The sequence below is a fragment of the Oryx dammah genome, unplaced genomic scaffold, assembly GCF_014754425.2.
Source record: "Oryx dammah isolate SB20612 unplaced genomic scaffold, SCBI_Odam_1.1 HiC_scaffold_13, whole genome shotgun sequence".
Lineage (NCBI taxonomy): Eukaryota > Metazoa > Chordata > Mammalia > Artiodactyla > Bovidae > Oryx > Oryx dammah.
Window position 1 is genome coordinate 11,630,805 of NW_024070197.1, and position 19,619 is coordinate 11,650,423.

General features: G+C 51.9%; 1 protein-coding gene across 1 annotated transcript in view; it reads left to right on the forward strand.

Annotated features, from left to right (window-relative positions):
* The first annotated feature begins 1,017 nt into the window (after positions 1-1,017).
* The window catches only part of PRKD2 (protein kinase D2), a 32,209-nt gene continuing 13,607 nt past the window's right edge, over positions 1,018-19,619 (forward strand). The window contains exons 1-12 of the mRNA XM_040252461.1: positions 1,018-2,036; positions 4,239-4,377; positions 8,406-8,537; positions 12,498-12,652; positions 12,757-12,979; positions 14,242-14,319; positions 14,395-14,548; positions 15,477-15,594; positions 15,859-15,936; positions 17,398-17,656; positions 19,355-19,407; positions 19,544-19,616. Coding sequence (XP_040108395.1) covers positions 1,797-2,036; positions 4,239-4,377; positions 8,406-8,537; positions 12,498-12,652; positions 12,757-12,979; positions 14,242-14,319; positions 14,395-14,548; positions 15,477-15,594; positions 15,859-15,936; positions 17,398-17,656; positions 19,355-19,407; positions 19,544-19,616 — 1,702 coding nt within the window. The 5' untranslated portion in view covers positions 1,018-1,796. The remainder of the gene's footprint in view (positions 2,037-4,238; positions 4,378-8,405; positions 8,538-12,497; positions 12,653-12,756; positions 12,980-14,241; positions 14,320-14,394; positions 14,549-15,476; positions 15,595-15,858; positions 15,937-17,397; positions 17,657-19,354; positions 19,408-19,543; positions 19,617-19,619) is intronic.

The window sequence follows — 19,619 nt, forward strand, 5'->3', positions numbered from 1 at the left end:
ACAGCACCTGAGTGTCTGAGGTGTGCATGCCGTTATCTCAGCACGTTAGAGTCACAGCCAGCAGGAATGAGCTTTTGCTGTGTTCTAGGCACACTTACACCGTCTCATTAATCCCCACAAAGACCCTCGGGAGTCAGTCCGATTGTCCCATCTGAGAGATAAGAGAAACAGGCTCAGAGCGGAGAAGTCACCAACCTGAAGTTACCCAGAGATAGACACGTGCACACTCCCCCAGGAGAACAATGTGCTTTCCGTCTGTGAGGTGGTGAGGATGTGTGGTCCTCCCTGGTTGCTATGGTTCTTCCAGGCTCCCCTAGGCTTTTATTTGGCTCTTTACCCTTCTAAAGACTGGGGCAGAGTGGGAAGCTGACTACAGGAGGAAGGAAACTACACCCCTTCTGCACCGGCCCTGCGCCTGACCCTACCGGCACAGGGTGCACCAGCCCTGACACTCCAGTCTGTTCGTGGCACTTTGGCCACCGTCTTGGAGCAAGACCTGAGGCAAGGATCTCTGTCCATCTGGAGGCCTCGGTCTTCCCACCTGTGGAATGGGCTAGGGTGTGTCGCGAGGGAGGACGGGGTGACGCTCTGGGAAGAGGCAGGCTCATTCCGGAGAGCAGACCGGACCTGACACCGTCTCCCACCCTTTCCCCTGCGGTGGGCGCCGGATGCAGGCCAGGCGAGATGGCTCCCTTCCTTAAAGGGCCAGACACCTCCTCAGCCCCGGCCTCGCGACCTGGGGTGGGGTGAAGGTGGCTTGCTCCTCCCTCACCAGCTGAGGGAAAAGTCAACTTTCCAGACAAGGGTTTGTTGGTGAGAGGAATCAGTCTCTCCTCCCAGTCCTGCATCTCCCACCCTAGGTCCCCAGGCCTGAGCAGGGGAGGTGTTATCCCCAACTTGGAGGCGCGCTGAGCCCGCCCTCCTCTTCCGCCCCCAGGCTCTCATCAAGTTCCACCCTCTCTGACGTCACCAAGACCGGTGCCGATTGGTCAACTGAACTGTCACTCTGAACACTTCCTCCTGGGCCGCCGCCGCGGAGTTAAACTTTGGAGGGGGAAAAAGAGCCACCGGCTCTCTGCGCTGGGCGACTTTCCCATCCTTCCCACCCCCCGTCACCCCACTGCCGATGGTAACATCGCCTTCCCCGCGGGCCCCGACCGAATTTTTCTCCAACTTCCGAGACCCGTGAGATTCCCTCCTTAGCACCCCGGCCCTCGGGATCCCTCTGCCCATCCCCCGGGATCCCTTTGCCCATCCCCGGACCCGCCATCGGATCCCTGGGATCCATTCGATCCCCGACTCAGAGGCTCCTGCTCTCCACCCTCAAGGTCTGGTGAATCCTCTGGCCCCCTTCTTAAATGGATCCTCTTCCTAGAGCCACTGACTTCTCGACTCCACCTGCTCCCTTTCCAATCCCCTCTCTCTCCACGAATCCTTTGGATCCTGGGCTCTTCTGATCGCTGTGACCCGGACCTACTAGCTTTTCTTCTTTGATTTCTTGGTATCTCCCAATCGCTGGCCCCCCTCCCCCAAAGCTCTAGATTTCTCCTTTCTGATCATCTGTGATCCTTTAATTCCCCGGGTGGGTGTCTGATCCACTGGATTCCTTTTCTCTAACTTCCCAGGGTCCCACCATCCTCGAGTTCTCTCAACCTGCCAGGCAGGGTTCTCTTCTTGGATCCCCGGGATCCCCGCTTATACGATCCCTGGGATACTGTGACCCGAGCCTCCCTGCTCAGGCTTCTCCAGCCGGATCCCGGGGTGGGCGCCGGGCGGCGGACCCCGGGCCTCGCCCTATGGCCGCCGCCCCCTCGCATCCCGCCGGGCTCCCGGGCTCTCCCGGGCCGGGGTCACCTTCGCCCTCCGGCGGCTTGGAACTGCAGTCGCCGCCACCGCTGCTGCCCCAGGTCCCGGCCCCGGGCTCGGGGGTCTCCTTCCACATCCAGATCGGGCTGACCCGCGAGTTCGTGCTGTTGCCCGCCGCCTCTGAGCTGGCCCACGTGAAGCAGCTGGCTTGCTCCATCGTTGACCAGAAGGTGAGCACACAGGTTTCCCACCCCCCCACCCCCCCCACCCCCCAGCTTTAGGAGAGGTCTGGGAGGTGGGGGGCGCTGGCAGAGGTGGTTTCGAGCCCAGTATAAGGAAGAGGGAGAGAAGTGGACTAAGCCTTGGGCTGCTGAGGGGTGGGGGTGCAGCATTGGCCCCCCAGTTGCCTCCTCACCCACTACCCCTTTGAGAGAGGCCTGGTCCGGGGTGGGGTGCCCCAGAGGCCTCCCCGAATTGCATGTCCCTGCATGTTGTTGTTTGCTGCAGACAGCAGGGAGGAAGGGAGGGGCCGGCCAGGTGTAGGCTCGGAGAAGGAGCAGGCGGGAGCCCCAGATGTGGGAGACCTCCCTGCCTGGGCCCACCCCAGCCTCCGACTTGGTGGAAACAGTAGAAATTGAAGCCGGGCCGGCCTGGGTGATCGGGTGACATGTGTGGGTGTGGGTGTGGGTGCACACCGGACTAACTGCCAGGGTCAAGTGAGGTCTCAGAGACCAATTTCTGCCCTCCCCCAGGCCGGAGGTGTGTGTGGAGGGGCAGGCACGCCTCTTCAGAATCCCCAGAGGTTCTGAGGTCTCTGTCCCCGCTCCTGATCGGTGTCCCCACCCTTCAGCTCTGAGGCTAGCCTGTCAACACGAGCCTTCCCCACTCCACCCCACTCTTTGCTTTGGACATCACGGTCACTGGGGTTGAGGCCTAGAGAATCTCGTCAAGCAGAAAATCGTGTGGGACACAGTGCTTGAATTCTAGAACGCTAAAAGTTAGAATAGTGGGCTACTCTACTGTTGGAATTTTTGACTTTAAAAATGTTAGAATTCTACATTGTTGGAATTTGCAACTGCTAGGTAACCGACTCCTCTGGTACTGAAGTGTTCAAACATTAGACCCTGAGGTGGTTGAAATACTAAAACATTAAAATGTTGGAATATTCGATTCCCATGTTGTTAGAATCCTAGAGCATTAAAATGTTAGAATTTTGGTACCCTGGGTTGTCGAAATCTTTCAGGCTAAGATATTCAAATATTAGAATCCTAGTTTGGCAGATCCCTACAACATTAAAATATTAGGCTACTGCTAATCTAGGTAGTTAAAAGTCTAAACCTTATAATAATTTGTTGGAATCTAGAAATGAATCCTATCATAGGAGCATGCTGGAATCCCCAAATAGTCAAATTCTAGAATCTTCTTAGACTCCTGGGAATGGATTCTCTGGGCTTCAGAGAAAACATGAGGAACCTGGCCAACTCTCCCATTTTACAGACAAAGAAACTTAGAGAAAGACCCCCGGGGGCAGTCAGGACTCGAGTCCTGGCACCTGGGGACCCTCTCCCAGCACCAAGAACAGATTAGTTTCCTTTTGCCACCAACCCCTCTTCCCCTCAACCAGCTCCCACACCCAACTCAGCCTGCTCCTTGGGGAAAAAGGCTGCGGGGAGATCAGCTGTTCCCTGGGTAAGATTCTTTATCTGCTCAAGTCCTCAGCCTACCCCCTCAGGCCTCACCCCAGTTTTCTTTTCTGCCCCCCTGTCCAGGTGTAGTAGGGCCCCTTTCCTTCCTTCCAGTGGCTCCACCTGGGTGGTTTCACTTTCTGTTCTACAGGTTTCATTTCCTGCCCCCCCTCTCCCTAAGCTGGGGACCAGGGCACCTGCGTCCTTGGGGCTTTGGGTGGGGGCACCCTGCCTATCTTCCAACTCCTTGGAGCCCTGGACTTTCTGCACCCCCACCCCCCACCCCACCCCCCAACCAGGAGTCTTAAATCTCCTCCTTCCAGATTGCCCAGCCCCAGTGCTGGGCGTGGAGCCAGGTAACAGGGACAATAGATTCAGGAAGGAAACTGGTGGTTGGGGGACAAGAAGTGGGAAGGCGGGGGGCTGCGGGAGCAGGAGGTGGTGTGGAGATAAAGGAAGGGGTGCTCACTCAGCCGTGCCCCTCTCACTTCCAGAAGATTCTAGGTCCCCAAGATCCCAGAGCCAATCTCTCTCCCCAACTCTGGCAGGCAGCTCTAGCCCAGTACACCTGGGTCTCTGGCACCCTGCCCGGCTCGGCTCGAGCTGGGTTTGGGAGGGTACAGACAGGAAGAAAGGGGCTGCGGGGTCTCTTGAGTTTCCGGGGGAAACAGCCCGCCCTGCCCTGGGAAGGTTCCAGACCGCTGCTCTGAGCTTTTCCGTCACCACGTCCCTCTCCCGCCCCCTCAGTTCCCCGAATGTGGCTTCTACGGCCTTTACGACAAGATCCTGCTCTTCAAACATGACCCCACGTCGGCCAACCTCCTGCAGTTGGTGCGCTCTGTCGGAGACATCCAGGAGGGCGACCTGGTGGAGGTGGTATTGTCAGGTGAGAGGCCGAGGCCCGCCTAGGGGCGGAGCCTCGAGCGGGGGGGCGGGACATCGGTAGAAGGCGGGACGGGTAGGCCCAGAAACTTTAATTCTTCAGTTCTAAGCATTGGCTGCAAGTTAGGAGACCCGCAGGAGCTCTTAAAAACTCCCGCTTCCCTGAATGGGTAGATGTGGTCCCTGCACACTGTGGAATTCGCCCCGCACTGAACGTAAATGAGCCAGAGCAACCCGGATGGATCTCACACACCTTGCTTAAGGGACAGAAGCTAAGCTAGGCATTGAATCATGCCATTTACGAAGCACAAAGACATTTACGCTATTTTGGCAGAAGCCAGGAGAGTGGGTGCCTCTGAGGAAGCTGCGGTGGGCGAGGGGTTGGGGGGCGGGTCACAGTGGTTGAAACTTCCATTTATCCATCAGGACGCTGGTGACACGGCGTAAACAGTTTGACAGTTCATCGAGCTATGTGTTTCTGATTTGACCCTTCCTAGACCTACGCGTCACCTTGATAGAAAGTTCAAAATGTTTTGCTGTCTGTGTCTCCTCGCGATGACATGCTTAATTCAATCAGATTCTGCAGCAGGATATGAAACCCGGGCACCTGGATTTTCAGCCAGAATCTAGCCCACCCACTGGCCATTCCCATTTGATAGATGCGCAGGCTCTCAGCACTTAGAGGAATCTTTAGCCCTTGGTTCTTTCAGAAAGGCTGAGGTGGGTGGGAAGCACCTTCCTTACTCAGGCTGTGTGTCCCCCCCTGCCCTCACCTCCACCCCCACCCTGAGTGCTGCAATGCTCAGTAAAATTTGTTGGATGGATGGATGACAATTAGAAGTTTGGATTTACCTCCCTCCTAGAGTCTCACAACCCTTGGATGTTTATCTGCATCCTGGTCTCCCCCCAAACCCTAGTCTTGTTCATGTAGCTGTCTTCCTGATGCTTTCACCGGGTGCCTCGAGGCATCTCAGATATAGCCTGTCCAAGACAGAAATCTTGATTTTGCCTTCTTTTTTTTGTTGTACCACTGGGCATATGGGATCTTAGTTACCAAGGATTGGACCCTTGCCCTCTGCAGTGGAAGCGCAGTGTCTTAACCACTGGACCACCAGGGAAGTCCCCTGCCCTTCTAACCCTTCCCTTCCTACAATCTTCTCCAGCTTGGTGAAGGATATCACCATTCACACAGGTGCTCATGCCCCAAACCTTGGGTCATCCCTGACTCTTCTTTTTCTCGTACCCCTTTACTTGGTCCATCATCAGACCTACTGATCTCACCCTTAATTTATATCCTGAAGCTATTTCTTATTCTCTCCATGGATCCAAGCCGCCATCACTTCCTGCCTAGATTATTGCAGTAACACCTAAGTCAACTCATGACATTCCACTGTTCAGAATCCTCCCATGGCCCCCCAGTACCCTTGGAAGAAAAAAAGGCAAACTCCTCCTCAGTGTGGTCTCAAGGCTATGCATGGCCTGGCCCCTGCCACTTCCCTGAATTCATCTCTTAACACTGTCCTTACTTTCTTTGTTCCAACCATCTTGTCTGCCTTCTGTCCCTTGAAGAAGCCAAGCTCCCTCCCACCTCAGGGCCTTTGCCCTTGCTGTTTTGTTTTTGGTTTTGGCTTTTGGTGGTGTTTTTTTTTTTTTTTTTAAACATTTCTTTACTTATTTTGCTGTGCCAGGTCTTTTTTTCGGCTTGTGGGATCTAGTTCCCTGTCCAGGATCAAACGTGGGCCTCCTGCATTGGGAATGCAGAATCTTAGCCACTGAATCACCAGGAAGTCCCTATTCTTTTTTTTTTTTTAGTGTTTCTTGTCTCTTTCCTAAAAGAATGCTCTCTGAGAGTGGGGCGAAAAATCTCTCTTGTTCAGAGCTTTATCCTAAGTGTGTAAACAGTGCTTGGCACATAGAACCCAGTCCCCTTTCAGTTGCATAATATAAGAAAGGTAACTTAATGATAGACAAAAAATTGGGGTGGGGGTAGGGAGCCCACCAAGATTTAGTCCAAAAACAAAACTTTAAAAACAATAGCTAACATATTATTGAGCATTTTCTCTGTGTCAGGCACTGTTTTAACAGTTTTCCAGGACTTCCCTGGCAGTCCAGTTGTTAGGACTCCAAGCTCACTGCCAAGGGCCCAGGTTTAATCCCTGGTCTGAGAAGTAAAATCCCATCAGCAATGTGGTAAGGCGCAAAACAAAACAAACAAAAAAATAAAGCTTTCCATATATTCATTTAACCCATAGAAAAGAACTGTAAGCAGATAGTATTAAGATACTGGGCACGGAGATGTCCCTTGTAGTCCAGTGGCTAAGACTCTGCTCGCAATGCAGGGGGCCCGGGTTCAATCTCTGGTTGAGGAACTAGATCCCACATCCCACAGCTAAGATCCAGTGCAGCCAAATAAATAAAGTACTTAAAAGAAAGAAAAAAGATACTGGGCCTATTCTTTGCTAGATTCCTGCATGGCCCAGACTCTTACCTTTTTCAGGCCTATATCCTCATGTCATCTCCTCAAGAAAGCCTTTCCTGACTACCTATTTTATTTTGGCCGTGCATCACAGCTTTCGAGGATCTCAGTTCCCCAGCCAGGGACTGATCCCCAGCCCCAGGCAGTGAAAGCACCAAGTCCTAACCACTGGACCGCCAGGGACTTCCCCTGACCACCTATTTAAAATGGTACCTCTTGCATCTTCCCTATCTAACCTCTTTGCTTAATTTTTCTCCCAAGCATTTACTGACTTCTCACTTAGTGTATATTTTATTGCTTAAAAATTTCAGAAGCAGTATGATCCCCTGGAGAAGGGAATGGCAACCCACTCTAGTATTCTTGCCTGGAGAATCCCTTGGACAGAGGATCCTGGCGGGCTATGGTCCATGGGCTCACAAAGAGTCGGACACAACTAGCAACTAACACTCTCAAGTACAGGGTTAAAAGCATGAACTCTAGAGCCACCCTGGCCTGGATTTGAATTTGAGTTCTGCACCTTGCTAACTGACCTTGGGCAGATTGCTTCACCTATCTGTGCTGTAGTCTTTTCATCTATAAAATAGGGATAATCATGTACCTCAGTGGGCTCTTGAGAAGGGTAAATTTGTTAATATTATAAAGTACTCAGCACAGCGTGGCTCGGTGGTTCAGTGGTAGAGAACCCACCTGCCAACGCAGGAGACACAAGTGTGATCCCTGGACCAGGAAGATCCCCTGGAGAAGGAAATGGCAGCCCACTCTAGTATTCTTGCCTGGGAAATCCCATGGCGGGCTACAGACTCCACAAAAGACTCGAACACAACTTAACAGCTAAACAGCAACAACAACTCAGCATAGTGCCTGGCACCATAACTGCTAGATTGAGAGACTGTTAAATGAGAGTATTTCCCTTCCTTATTTTGTCAGTCTCCCTTACTAGAGGCCAGGCAGAGATTTTGTCTGTGTTCTCTGTAGTGTCCCCAGCCCCTGGAACAATATCCAGTAATTATTTGTTGAATTTCCATTTTACGGATGGGAAAAGTGAGAAACATAGGTATTTTTCTTTTGTTTTGTCTTTCTCTTTCTCTCTTTTTTTTTACACTTCCCAGATCAAGTAGATCAGAAACTCTGAGGGTGGGACCCAAGCATTTGTATTTTCTTTTAGTTAAACATTTTAAAAATTGTGATGAAATATACATAAGATAAAACTGCCATCTTAACCATTTTAAAAGTCCAGTGTTTAGCAGTGTTAATCGCATTCACATTGTTATGCAATCAACCTCCAAAACTGCTTTCATATTGCAAAACTGGAACTCTGTACCCATTAAACAACTCCCCATTCCCCCTCCCCTCAGCTCCTGGCATAGGTACATAGGTGTTCTGGCCAGTGGTGGAACTGGGATTTGAACCCAGGTCGAATGTAGGATGCGAGTAAATGATTGAAAGAGAGATCAAACCTTGCAGCCGAGAGGACTGGGAGAAACCTGGGAACGCGGAGGCTGAAATGGCCACCGCTGGTCGCGGCTCAACCATGCGCCCCTCCCTGCTGCCTGCAGCTTCGGCCACCTTCGAGGACTTCCAGATCCGCCCGCATGCCCTCACCGTGCATTCGTACCGAGCGCCTGCCTTCTGCGACCATTGCGGGGAAATGCTCTTCGGCCTAGTTCGCCAGGGCCTCAAATGTGATGGTGAGAGACCGAGGGGGCTGGAGGCGGGGCCAAGAGGAAGGGCGTGGGCGCGAGGGCGGGGCCGAGGTGGAGCTCAGGACCCGGAGGTGGGGCCTAAGGGGGGGGGCTCGGAAGGCGAGGTGAGCGCCCAGAGGCAGGGCTTGGGAGAGGAACTGGAGGGGGGGCAGGGGGGGGGGGGGGGGGGGGGGGGGGATGGGGGTGCCACGGGGTGGGGGGGGGGGGGGGGGGGACTGGGAGGTGGAGCTCCGAGGGAGACGTAAGAGACAGAGGCTTTGGGGTAGAAAAGGAGTGATGGAGAAGAGAGCGGAACCCATACCAGTCAGGCACCAACGGGAGAAACAGAACCTTTGGGGAGCACATATTAAGGGATTTTGGGGGAAGGAATTGGCTTCCAGGATTGTGGCCGCTGGCAACTCTGAAATCCACGGGGTGGGTCGTCAGGAAGGGCAGGCTGGAACTCTGGCAAGAGTTGAAACGTCTTTCCACCTGGGAAATCTCAGGTTGCTCTTTAAACCTTTCAACTGACTGAAACAGGCCCACCCAGATTAACTAGGATGATTTCCCTCACTTAAAGTCAGCTGATTGTGGACTTGAATCACATCGCCAAATACCTTCGCAGTAACATGCAGATTAATAACTGGGGATGGGACACATAGAGCTGACCATCAGTGTCCACCCCTTGGCAACTTGGCACTTCCTTCTCCTAGGGCTGTCCTAACAAAGATCATGGGCTGGGTGGTATAAACAATGGAAATTTATTTTCTCTTGGTTCTGGAGGCTGGAAAGTCCAAGATTTGGGTTCTGACAAGATATGGTTCCTGGTGAGGGCTGTCTTCCTAGCTTGCCGATGGCCACCATCTCATTGTGTGCCCACATAGCACGTGGGGAGAAGGCAATTTTTCATGTCTCTTCTTTTTATAAGGATCCCAGCCCCCTTGATCAGGGCCCCATCCTTAGGGCCTCGCTTAAACTTAATTCCTTCCTTAAAGGCCCCATCTCCAAATACAGTCACATTGACGATTAGGGCTTCAATAGATGAATCTGGGGGAGAACACAACCATTCAGTCCATAACAAGCAACCTTACGCATCTCCTTGAGCCATACTTTAAAAAAAAATAAAGGATACAGTGTGTTCCTTTGAGACAAGTTGTCTTAAGGTTAAGCCCAAGAGTTGGGATCCACAGGTTCACTGTCTCTGTCTTTGATGCTTCTGATCGGGAACGCTGAGATCACGCCTACCCTGAAGATGAGGGCGGCACTGCTTGCCTTAGCTGGGCTCTATACACAGCAAATGAGGACCATCCATCCTGAGATGATGCTCTGCACCACCATTGTTTATTCAGTGTGACCCACTATGAAAGTGTATTCTCAGATGTTCCATTGTCTAAGGATCTCCAGTTTTGTGGCAGTCAGGCTCATATGGAAATCTGGAGTCCCTGATACCCTATGTTTCAGATGGCCCACAGCACTGGTGAGGACTCTTATCATGCATTCCTAAATATGGGACTTCTTAGTGGTTCAGCAGTAAAGAATCTGCCTGCAATGCAGGCAGGAAGTGCAGGTTCAATCCCTGGGGTCAGAAAGATGCCCTGGAGGAGGAGGGCATGGCAACCCACACCAGTATTCCTGCCTGGAGAATCCCATGGACAGAGGAGCCTGGAGGGCCACAGTCTGCCCGAGTGCATGAATGCTAAGTCGCTTCAGTCATGTCCGACTCTGCAACCCCATGGACCGTAGCCCGCCAGACTCCTCTATCCATGGGATTCTCCAGGCAAGAATACTGGAGTGGGTTGCCATGCCCTCCTCCAAGGGATCTTCCTGACTCAGGAATCAAACCCATGTCTCCTGCGGCTCCTGCATTGCAGGCAGATTGTTTACCACTAAGCCACCAGGGAAGCCCAGGCTACAGTCTATGGGGCTGCAAAGAGTTGCACATGACTGAAGCTACTGAGCAGCAACAGCAGCCCTAAATATGCTTGTGGAGGACTTGCCTGGTGGGCCAGTGGTTAAGACTCCACTCTTCCACTGCAGGGGACACAGATTCGACCCCTGGTTGGGGAAATAAGATCCTACATGCCGCATGGCCAAAAAACAACAACAAAAAAAAAAAAACAAAGCATAATTAAATACACTCGTGGCATTATTTAAGGGCTCTAGAGATAATAGCTGTATTAGGCCTGCAAAAGCCAATTTAGTGCATTCAAAGCTGCTAGCAGTATTGCCATCGTCCACACATTGTATCCAACTCTTGATGTCTTAGTTTGCATAACCTTCATCGTGGTGTATTCCTGGTGTCATTAAGTTCTAATGGCCATTCTCCAAGTGGACTTCATTGGCCCGGAGTCACAGATGATGGTCCAAGTACACGTCGTTCCAAAAGAGGCCCAAATGCCGGTCCTTAATGCTAGTGGCAACCTTCCTACAGGAGATTGACTCCACTTTCGTATTCGTGCTAGGAGTCAAAGATGAGATTCTGAAATTCTGTGAAGCATGTGAGTGATTAAAGACAAACTGAGATGTGGTTCCTGTGTGTGATTTGCCATCCTGGAACTCCTAGCAGCGCCAACAGTGATCCTGAGGCTTGCATCTGCAGTTGTGACGTCATGCATTCAAGACTGCCTAGGAGGAGGAATGGCTGAGCAGGAAATTCTGTAACAGGCAAGCTGCCAGAAGACAGGTTTCATGAGGTGTTTCAAAAGAAGTTTCCAAAGGATGGAGGAACATTTTCTTTTCTTTTTTTTTTAGTGGCTGTGCTGGGTTTTAGTTGCAGCATTCCAGCTGTTAGTTGGAGCATGTGGTATCTATTTCCCTGACCAGGAATCAAACCCAGGCCCCTTGCATTGAAAAGCATGGAGTCTTAGGCAAGGGAGTCCCTGAAGGAAGAGTCTTTGCTCCAGAGGGCAGTCTTGGAGTCATCTGGAATTATCAGAGACGTATGGAGAAGCGTTCAGGAAGTCCAGTAGGAAATGACAAGCTGAGCCTGACTCTATCATGGTCAAGGATTAAAAATAGAAAAGAAAGAACAAAGTCACACTTCCACCTGATATGATACAACCATCCGGAGTGGGAATGAAAATGTGCTTTTTCTCCAGAAGGCAATGTCCTCGTGTGATAGTCCCTCTTCTCCTTTGATATCCTGTAACTTAGATATCGGGACTCTCCAGGTTTCTCAGTGGCAAAGAATCCGCCTGCCAGTGAAGGAGACGAGGGTTCAATCTCTGGGTCGGGTAGAGCCCCTGGAGAAGGAAATGACAACCCACTCCAGTATTCTTGCCTTGGAGAATCCCGTGGACAGAGGGGCCTGGAGGTGCTACAATCGATGGGGTGGCAAAAGAGTCAGACACGACTTAGCAACTGAACAACAACTTACATATCATGATATAAAGCTAGTTATTATTAATATCTTATGTTATAGGATAACGGGGTAGAAGAGGGAAGAAGAAAATATTTGGTATCCGCATGTATTCATAACAAAGTAAGGAAGAAATAGTCATAACTGTGAAGTCCTCGGGGCTGCAACTAGCCACGTGGCTTTGGCTTCCTTGTCCTCCTTCTCCACTGCCTGGTCCATATTTCCCTCGCCCTCAGCCAACACCTCACCTGCCCAGGGTGGTGGCCCAAACCTTTCTTTCTCTCTTTTCCGGCTGCCCTACGCATCTTGGAGCTTATTTTCCCAACCAGGGATCGCACGGCATCCTCAACTGAGAAAGCGCAGAGTCCTAACCACAGGACTGCCAGGGAATTCCCCAGACCTTTATTCCTGCAGTCTCTCAGCCCTTAGCAGTTCTGCCTGAATTGGGTTTTGTAGTTTTCCGTTGAAGTTAATTACACTAGGAAGAGGTATCTCAAGGGATCTGCTCTATTCCAGAGCTTCAGAAAAGCAGGAGGAGGGGGTGAGCGGAGCTTTAGAGCCCGGACCCGATAGAGGCTATGAATCTGACCGTCTGGCGCCCCCCACAGGCTGCGGACTGAATTACCACAAGCGCTGCGCCTTCAGCATCCCCAACAACTGCAGCGGGGCGCGCAAGCGACGCCTGTCGTCCACATCTCTGGCCAGCAGCCACTCCGTGCGCCTGGGCACCTCCGAGTCCCTGCTCAGCATGCCTGATGAGCTGGTGAGCGGCTGGGGGAATGGAGAGGGTGAGTGGCTGGAGGCTGAGGGGGCTCCGGTGTGGGGGCAGCTCACTAGAGTGTCCCCTCCACTCTTGACGTCTGATAGAGCCGTAGTACCACCGAGCTCATCCCTCGCCGCCCTCCCTCGTCCTCCTCTTCATCTTCGGCCTCGTCCTATACCGGTCGCCCCATCGAGCTGGATAAGATGCTGCTGTCCAAGGTCAAGGTGCCACACACCTTCCTCATCCACAGCTACACACGGCCCACCGTCTGTCAGGCTTGCAAGAAACTCCTCAAGGGACTCTTTCGCCAGGGCCTGCAGTGCAAAGGTCAGCGAGGGCCCCCGGGGTGGAGGTGGGGACAGAGTCAGAATCCTCCCCCACCCAGACACACACTCTAAGAGGCTTAGGATCTCAGCTGGGCTTGTGGCTGGAAGCAAGGACCTCTGGCCTGGTTTTTAGAAGCACAGGGTCTCAGAGGGGAGTGCCCTGAATCCTGGTGTTCTAGAACCTTTGGAATTCTGGAATCCTAGAACCTCAGTCCTTAGAAACTTGTGATCCTAGCGCCTGAGAAATCTAGATTCATATGACTCTCAGCATGGAATTCTAAAACTGTAGAACTTGAGAATTCTCAAATCAGAGAATTGTAGAAACATAAGTTTCAAGACTTCTGAATCATAGGGTTCAATAGAATGAATCACAGAACCTTAGACTCAGAAATATTAAAACTCTCAAATTATAGATTCTCAGGTGTCCATTGTTTTCATACCTTATTCAAGACTCCCCAGTGTATTTAATTGCATTGAGCCAACTACAACTGCATGCAACAAATTCTGATAAATTCTCTTTTCATATCTATTCTATGACAAATATTTTCTATGTCCTTGTTATGGTTTTTTAGATACACCCATCATTTAAAAGTGGGCATTTAATTTCCAAATACATGGGATTTTTAAAGCAAAAAAAAAAAAGATTCTCAGAATGTTACAACTTTAAAACCATAGGAAGCGAGAATCATAGAAACCTAGAAACAACACATTTGAGTCTGAGAAGTCTAGAACCATATAGCCTTGGAGGCATCCTAGAAATCTAGGATCCCAGAACTTTGATCAAATTCTGGAATACCAGAAGTCTAGATCCATAAAAAGTTAGAGCCATCCAATTCTAGGATTCATCAGAACAAGCAAATTCTAGAAGCTTAGATGTTTGGAGCTAAAGAACCATAGAAACATTAAGTTCTAGGTTAATGGGTGTACAGAATCCTAAGAATTTTGACACTCTTAGATTCTAGAGGCTTAGAAGTCTAGAATCATAGAAGTGTAGAATCACCAAATTTAGACTCCTTGAGTCCTAGGACTGTCAAGCTATGAACGCTTCATCTGGCCCTCTTCCATTTAATCGAGCCACTCCATAGTTGAGGACTTTGACTTAAAGGCAGGATGACCAGAGTAGGATCAGTTAGCTTTCCTGCTCCACAAAGCAAGAACAGACTCTTTGAGACTGGGGGCTAGGGGTCAAGGGTCAACCCTTAGAGGTGACCTCTCCTCTCCCCCTCCCACTCATCTCCACATTTCTTGTCCTCCTACCACCAGATTGCAAGTTCAACTGTCACAAACGCTGCGCCACCCGTGTCCCTAACGACTGTCTGGGGGAGGCACTCATCAATGGAGGTAAGAAGCTAGGGGTGCTGAGTGAAAGGGCGACAGGACTGGGTGGAGGCCCCTCTGATTTCCCTGTCCCCTCAGATGTGCCCATGGAGGAGGCCACTGATTTCAGCGAGGCTGACAAGAGCTCCCTCACGGATGAGCCAGATGACTCTGGTTTCATCCCTGGCTCCCACTCGGAAAATGCTCTCCATGCCAGCGAGGAGGAGGAAGGCGAGGGGGGCAAATCTGAGAGGTACCCAGGGCCCCATCCAGCGAAGGCCCTTCCCCATCCCTACCGTGGGTTGACTTCACCCTGTACTTTTCTATTTCCCAGTTTCCTGAGACCTGTTGCAGGAGTAGCAAGCAACCTGGTGCGGCGGAAGCAGGGAGAACGAGGGGAAAAGGATGGGACGTGAAGCCAGGAGGGGGGGGTATTCAGATCACAGTGGTCACCCCGAGTTTCCTCCTAGTGCCACCGGCTCTGGCCTCCTGGAACCTCAGAATCCCTTTCTCCCAGGTCTTTCCTATCATTAACAGAGTGATAAGCTATCAGAGCTGGACCTTGAAGCACTTGAAAAGAGAGGGCTTTTGGGAGAGGCAGCCTATTTCACAGATGAGGAAATTGAGTCTCAGAGAGGCAAAGAGAAGTGGCCACAGTCAGTCCAGTCCAGGTTCTCACACAGGGATCAACAGATTGTTGGCTCTGGAGTTGCACAGTCTCTTAATTTTTCTCTGCCTTCATTTCCTCACTGTAAGAATAGCATGACGTGCACAGCGGCACAGAGAGGCTGAGCCACTTGCTCGGTGTCACACAACTGGCTCCACGATCAGTGGGTTCAGAACTAATTACCGCTTATTGGAGGCCCACGATGTGCCAAACACTCTGTTAAGCTCCTAAGAAGGGCTTCACTTCTCACAACAACCCCTTTGGGTGGAGAAACTGAGGCACGAAGAGATTAGTACTTGCCAGGTAGCCTGACTTTGGAAACCAGCCTCTTAATGTGGGTCTCTCAAGAGTCGCCTTCCTCTTTATGGTAAATCTGGAAACGCAGGCGGGCGGAAATCGCCCTAGCTACCCAGAGATTGACTCCCACTTCCCCAGCCGTCCCCCTGCTGTAGCCCCAGGCACTATGGTTATTTTCTGCTTGTAACCTCTCACTCCTTCTCTCTCCGACTCTCAGCTCCCTGGGGTACATCCCCCTAATGAGGGTGGTGCAGTCAGTGCGACACACAACGCGGAAATCCAGCACGACGCTTCGAGAGGGTTGGGTGGTTCATTACAGCAACAGGGATACACTGGTGAGTGGGGGCGGGGAGCCAGGTAGGTGGGGCTAGAGTTGGACGAGGTGGGGTTTGAGGGGGCGGGGCTGGTTGGGGCTTGGAATGGGCGGAGTCATGCTGGAGGCAGAGCTAGAAGTGGGTGGCTCCAGGGGGTTGGGGGCGGGGCGGGACTAAGGCAAGATCAGGGGTGAGGCGGGGCTAGAATTTGGCTGGGGTTCGAGTCAGAGCAGCAGTAGTATGGGGGGCGGACGACCTCACCCTCTCAAGCACCTCTCCCGACAGAGGAAGCGGCACTATTGGCGCCTGGACTGCAAGTGCATCACGCTCTTCCAGAACAACACGACCAACAGATACTACAAGGTGGGCCTTCTGGCTCCCAGGTCCCCCAGTGCTCTCCTCTTTGTCCGCTGTATTCTCCCTTCCTCTCTCAGTTGCTTCAGCCAAATGCCTGTGAATCACACCCTCTGCCCACCCCTGCTTGTACGCTCCCGTCCCATCAGCAAGTGTCGCCCTCAGTTTGATTTTGGCTCCATCACTTTTCACCTGGGGGACGCAGGCAAATTACTCCACCTCTCTGCACCCTGCGCCTCTCACCTGTAAAGGGCGTCCAAGAATAGTCCTTGCCTCAGGGCTGTGCCAGAATTCAAAGAGATAATCCATGTAGAGCAATTAGTTTAGGACCAGGCATATGTTAAGCTCCATTAACCTCCCAGTAATTTCAAGTGTGTTATCATTATGACTTTATAGTTAATTTATTGAATTCTTTCTTTGTATTTATTCATCAGTGCCTCCCATGCCAGTCCTGGGTTCCAGCCAGTCTCTTCCCGGGTCCTTGCTTCTGCCCTCGCCCTCACTGTCTTTTTCCACACAGCAGTCAGAGAAGTCCATTAAAACCATTACAACCTCCCAGTGGCTCCCACTGCCCTTGGAATAAAACCCAGACACCTCACTGTTTACCTGCTCTGGAGCATCCTCCTAACCCATCCCATGGCTGCTTTCTTCTCATCCTTCCCATCTTCATCAAGCCATGTTATCTAAAACACCATCCCTGTTGCAACATCTCCATCTCCTGGTTTGTTTGGTTTGGCCATGCGGCATGTGGGATCATCCCTGACCAGGGATCGAACCTGTGCCCCCTGCATTGGGAGCTCGGAGTCCTAACCACTGGACCCCCAGTAAAGTCCTGCCTCCTGTCTTTATTGGTTTCATAAGTCTTTCTTTCTCATTCTTTCCTTCTTTTCTTCCTCCCTTCTTTTGTCTTTCAACACTTGCCAAAGCATATTCCTCTCCATAGACCTTCCACCTTCTCTCCTTCTCTGCCTCCCTCCTTGTCTTCTCTGTCCCATCCTCTCTCATTCACCTTCCACACACAGCTAGAGAGAAATGCTCCCTGCCTTGCACTAAACCCTTCCATGGTTCCCCAGGGCCCTGGAGACAAAGCCCAGGCTCCTGCCTGTGGCCCATTAGGCCCTGCAGAGCTGGCCCTAGCCTGATCTCCCTTTTTTATTCATCAAACCCAGCATACTTACTTTGTGCCAGGCACCATCCCTATAATGGGGATATGGCATGTCCCTTGAACACAAGCCTTTTCTACCTCAGGACCTTTTCACATGCTTTCCCCCCAACATTCCTCCACCGGCTGGCCTCTTCTTACTTTCTGATCTCTGCTTCAATGTAAATTCTGCCAGGAGGCCTTTCTTGACTACTCCCTGCAAACCAGGCTCTTCCCCACCAACCCTGGATTCTGTGTGCTCATCTGAGTAAGTAGAGAGCGCCAGGGTCTGCCCAGAGCCCTCATGCATACTCTCTCTGTCCTGCCAGGAAATTCCACTGTCCGAAATCCTCACTGTGGAGCCAGCCCAGAACTTCAGCCTCGTGCCACCAGGCACCAACCCACACTGCTTCGAGATTGTCACTGCCAATGCCACCTACTTTGTGGGAGAAACCCCTGGTGGAGCCCCAGGAGGGCCTAGTGGGCAGGGGGCCGAGACTGCCCGGGGCTGGGAAACAGCCATCCGCCAAGCCCTGATGCCTGTCATCCTCCAGGATGCACCCAGCGCCCCAGGCCACACACCCCACAGTAAGGGCCCCACTCCAGGTCCCTGGGAAGAGGGGTCTCGGAGGGCTTAGGTGGGGCTCTGGAGAAGGGAAGTGCTAGGGAATGGCAGAGCGGAGAATGTGGCTTCTGGTCTCAGCAGAAATCAGTCTAAATCATTAAGCCCCAGACCTCACATGTCACTTTCTCTTTCTGAGTCTTGTCCCAGGGTGAGTAATGACTCCTTCAGGTTGTGAGTTCAGACTTTTTAATTCATGCTCCTTTGTGCCTGGCCTGTGCCAGACAGTGCTGTGGGGCCAGCTGTGACCAAAACAGCCCAGGACCTGCTTTTCTGGGACTCAGTCCCAGAAGGAAGACAGACCTGTCCCCAGACACTGATGACTCACAGTAGGCAGGGTTGGGACAAGGGAGCAAGAGGGCTGTGGGAGCTCAGAGTGGGGTGACTAACCCAGGCTGAGTGTCCAGGAGGGCTTCCTGGAGGAGGCAACATCCAGGCTAAGACCTGGAAGTCGAGGAGGGGTGAAACAAAGAGAAAGGAAATGGGAAATCATTTCAGGCAGAGGCAAAGGATGATCAGAGTCCTGGTTTACTATGTTATGGAGCTCATAGTCCAGGGTAACTGAAAGATGTTCATCAGATCTTCCTGGGAGAATGACAAGTGGGGTGTAGAATGTGTGCCAGAGGTATCCGATGTGGTTCCAGGGTGACATGTGAGCTGAGACTGGGAGACGAGGAGGATTTAATTAAGTCCAGAGTGAGGGGAAGAACGTTCCTGGCAGAGGGAAGAGCAAGTGCAAAGGACTGGAGATAGGAGAGACTGATGTATGGGAGGCCTGGCGAGGAAGCCTGAGTGTCAGGAACGCACAACAGCAAGGGAGAGGATGAAGTCAAAGAGGCAGAGGGACCAGACACTTCCTGTTAGGCTATTTAAGGGACTTGGCCTTCCCCCTCAGGACACTGAGGAGCCATAGCAGAATTTTTTTTAATTAAAAAAATATTTATTTATTTGGCTGTGCCAGGTCTTAGTTGCAGCACACAAGAGCTTTAGTTGGGGCATGGGAACTCTTAGTTGCAGCCTGTGGGATCTAGTTCCCTGACCTGGGATTGAACCCAGCCCCCTGCATTGGGAGTGTGGAGTCTTAGCTACTGGACCACCAGAGAAGTCCCCATGGCAGGGTTTTGAGCAGGGGAAGGACAGAGTTAGGCTTGTGCTTTGGCAAGATCCCTCTGACTCCCCTATGGAGGGGGAATAGGAGAGATGGAGACAGGACAAGGAGACCAGGAAGGAGGCTAAGGGGCAAGGACTGAATATGCCTCAGGGAGGGGACAGATGTTCAAATGGCAGAAGGGTCAGGACTTTGGAAATGTCTGGCCCTGGTTGGGTTGGAGGTGGCGTAAATTCAGGAGAAGAAGCCTGAGTCAGTTTCCTACTGAGCCCCAGTTTCCTCCTCAGTAAAATGGGATCATCACGCCTCCCTTGGTGCTGGGATCACAGAATGAAATGCTCGGTGAACTGCTTCATGACAACATATTTTGAGCGCCTCTCATTTCCTCCTCTCACTGGCCCTAGTAGGGAGGTCCTTTTATTATTCCCGTTCTCCGGGATGAGAAAACTGAGGTTCTTAGTGAATGAGTCTAGTCTAACTACTAGCCCCAGAGGGTGGAGTTATGGGTGATCTTGAGCCTGGGGTCTCCTCACGTCCGCCTTCCCCCTCTCCCCAGGACAAGCTTCTCTGAGCATCTCTGTGTCTAACAGCCAGATTCAAGAGAATGTGGTAAGACCCCACCCACACCCAAGGATGTGCCCGCCCCCCGCCCCCAAACCACTTCCCAGCTCTCCCACCCTCCCAGCTTCCTTGACCACCCCCATCTCCATGTGCACCTCTGACTCTCCCTCTCCCCACCCTGTAGGACATCGCCACTGTCTACCAGATCTTCCCAGATGAGGTCCTCGGCTCCGGCCAGTTTGGAGTGGTCTACGGCGGTA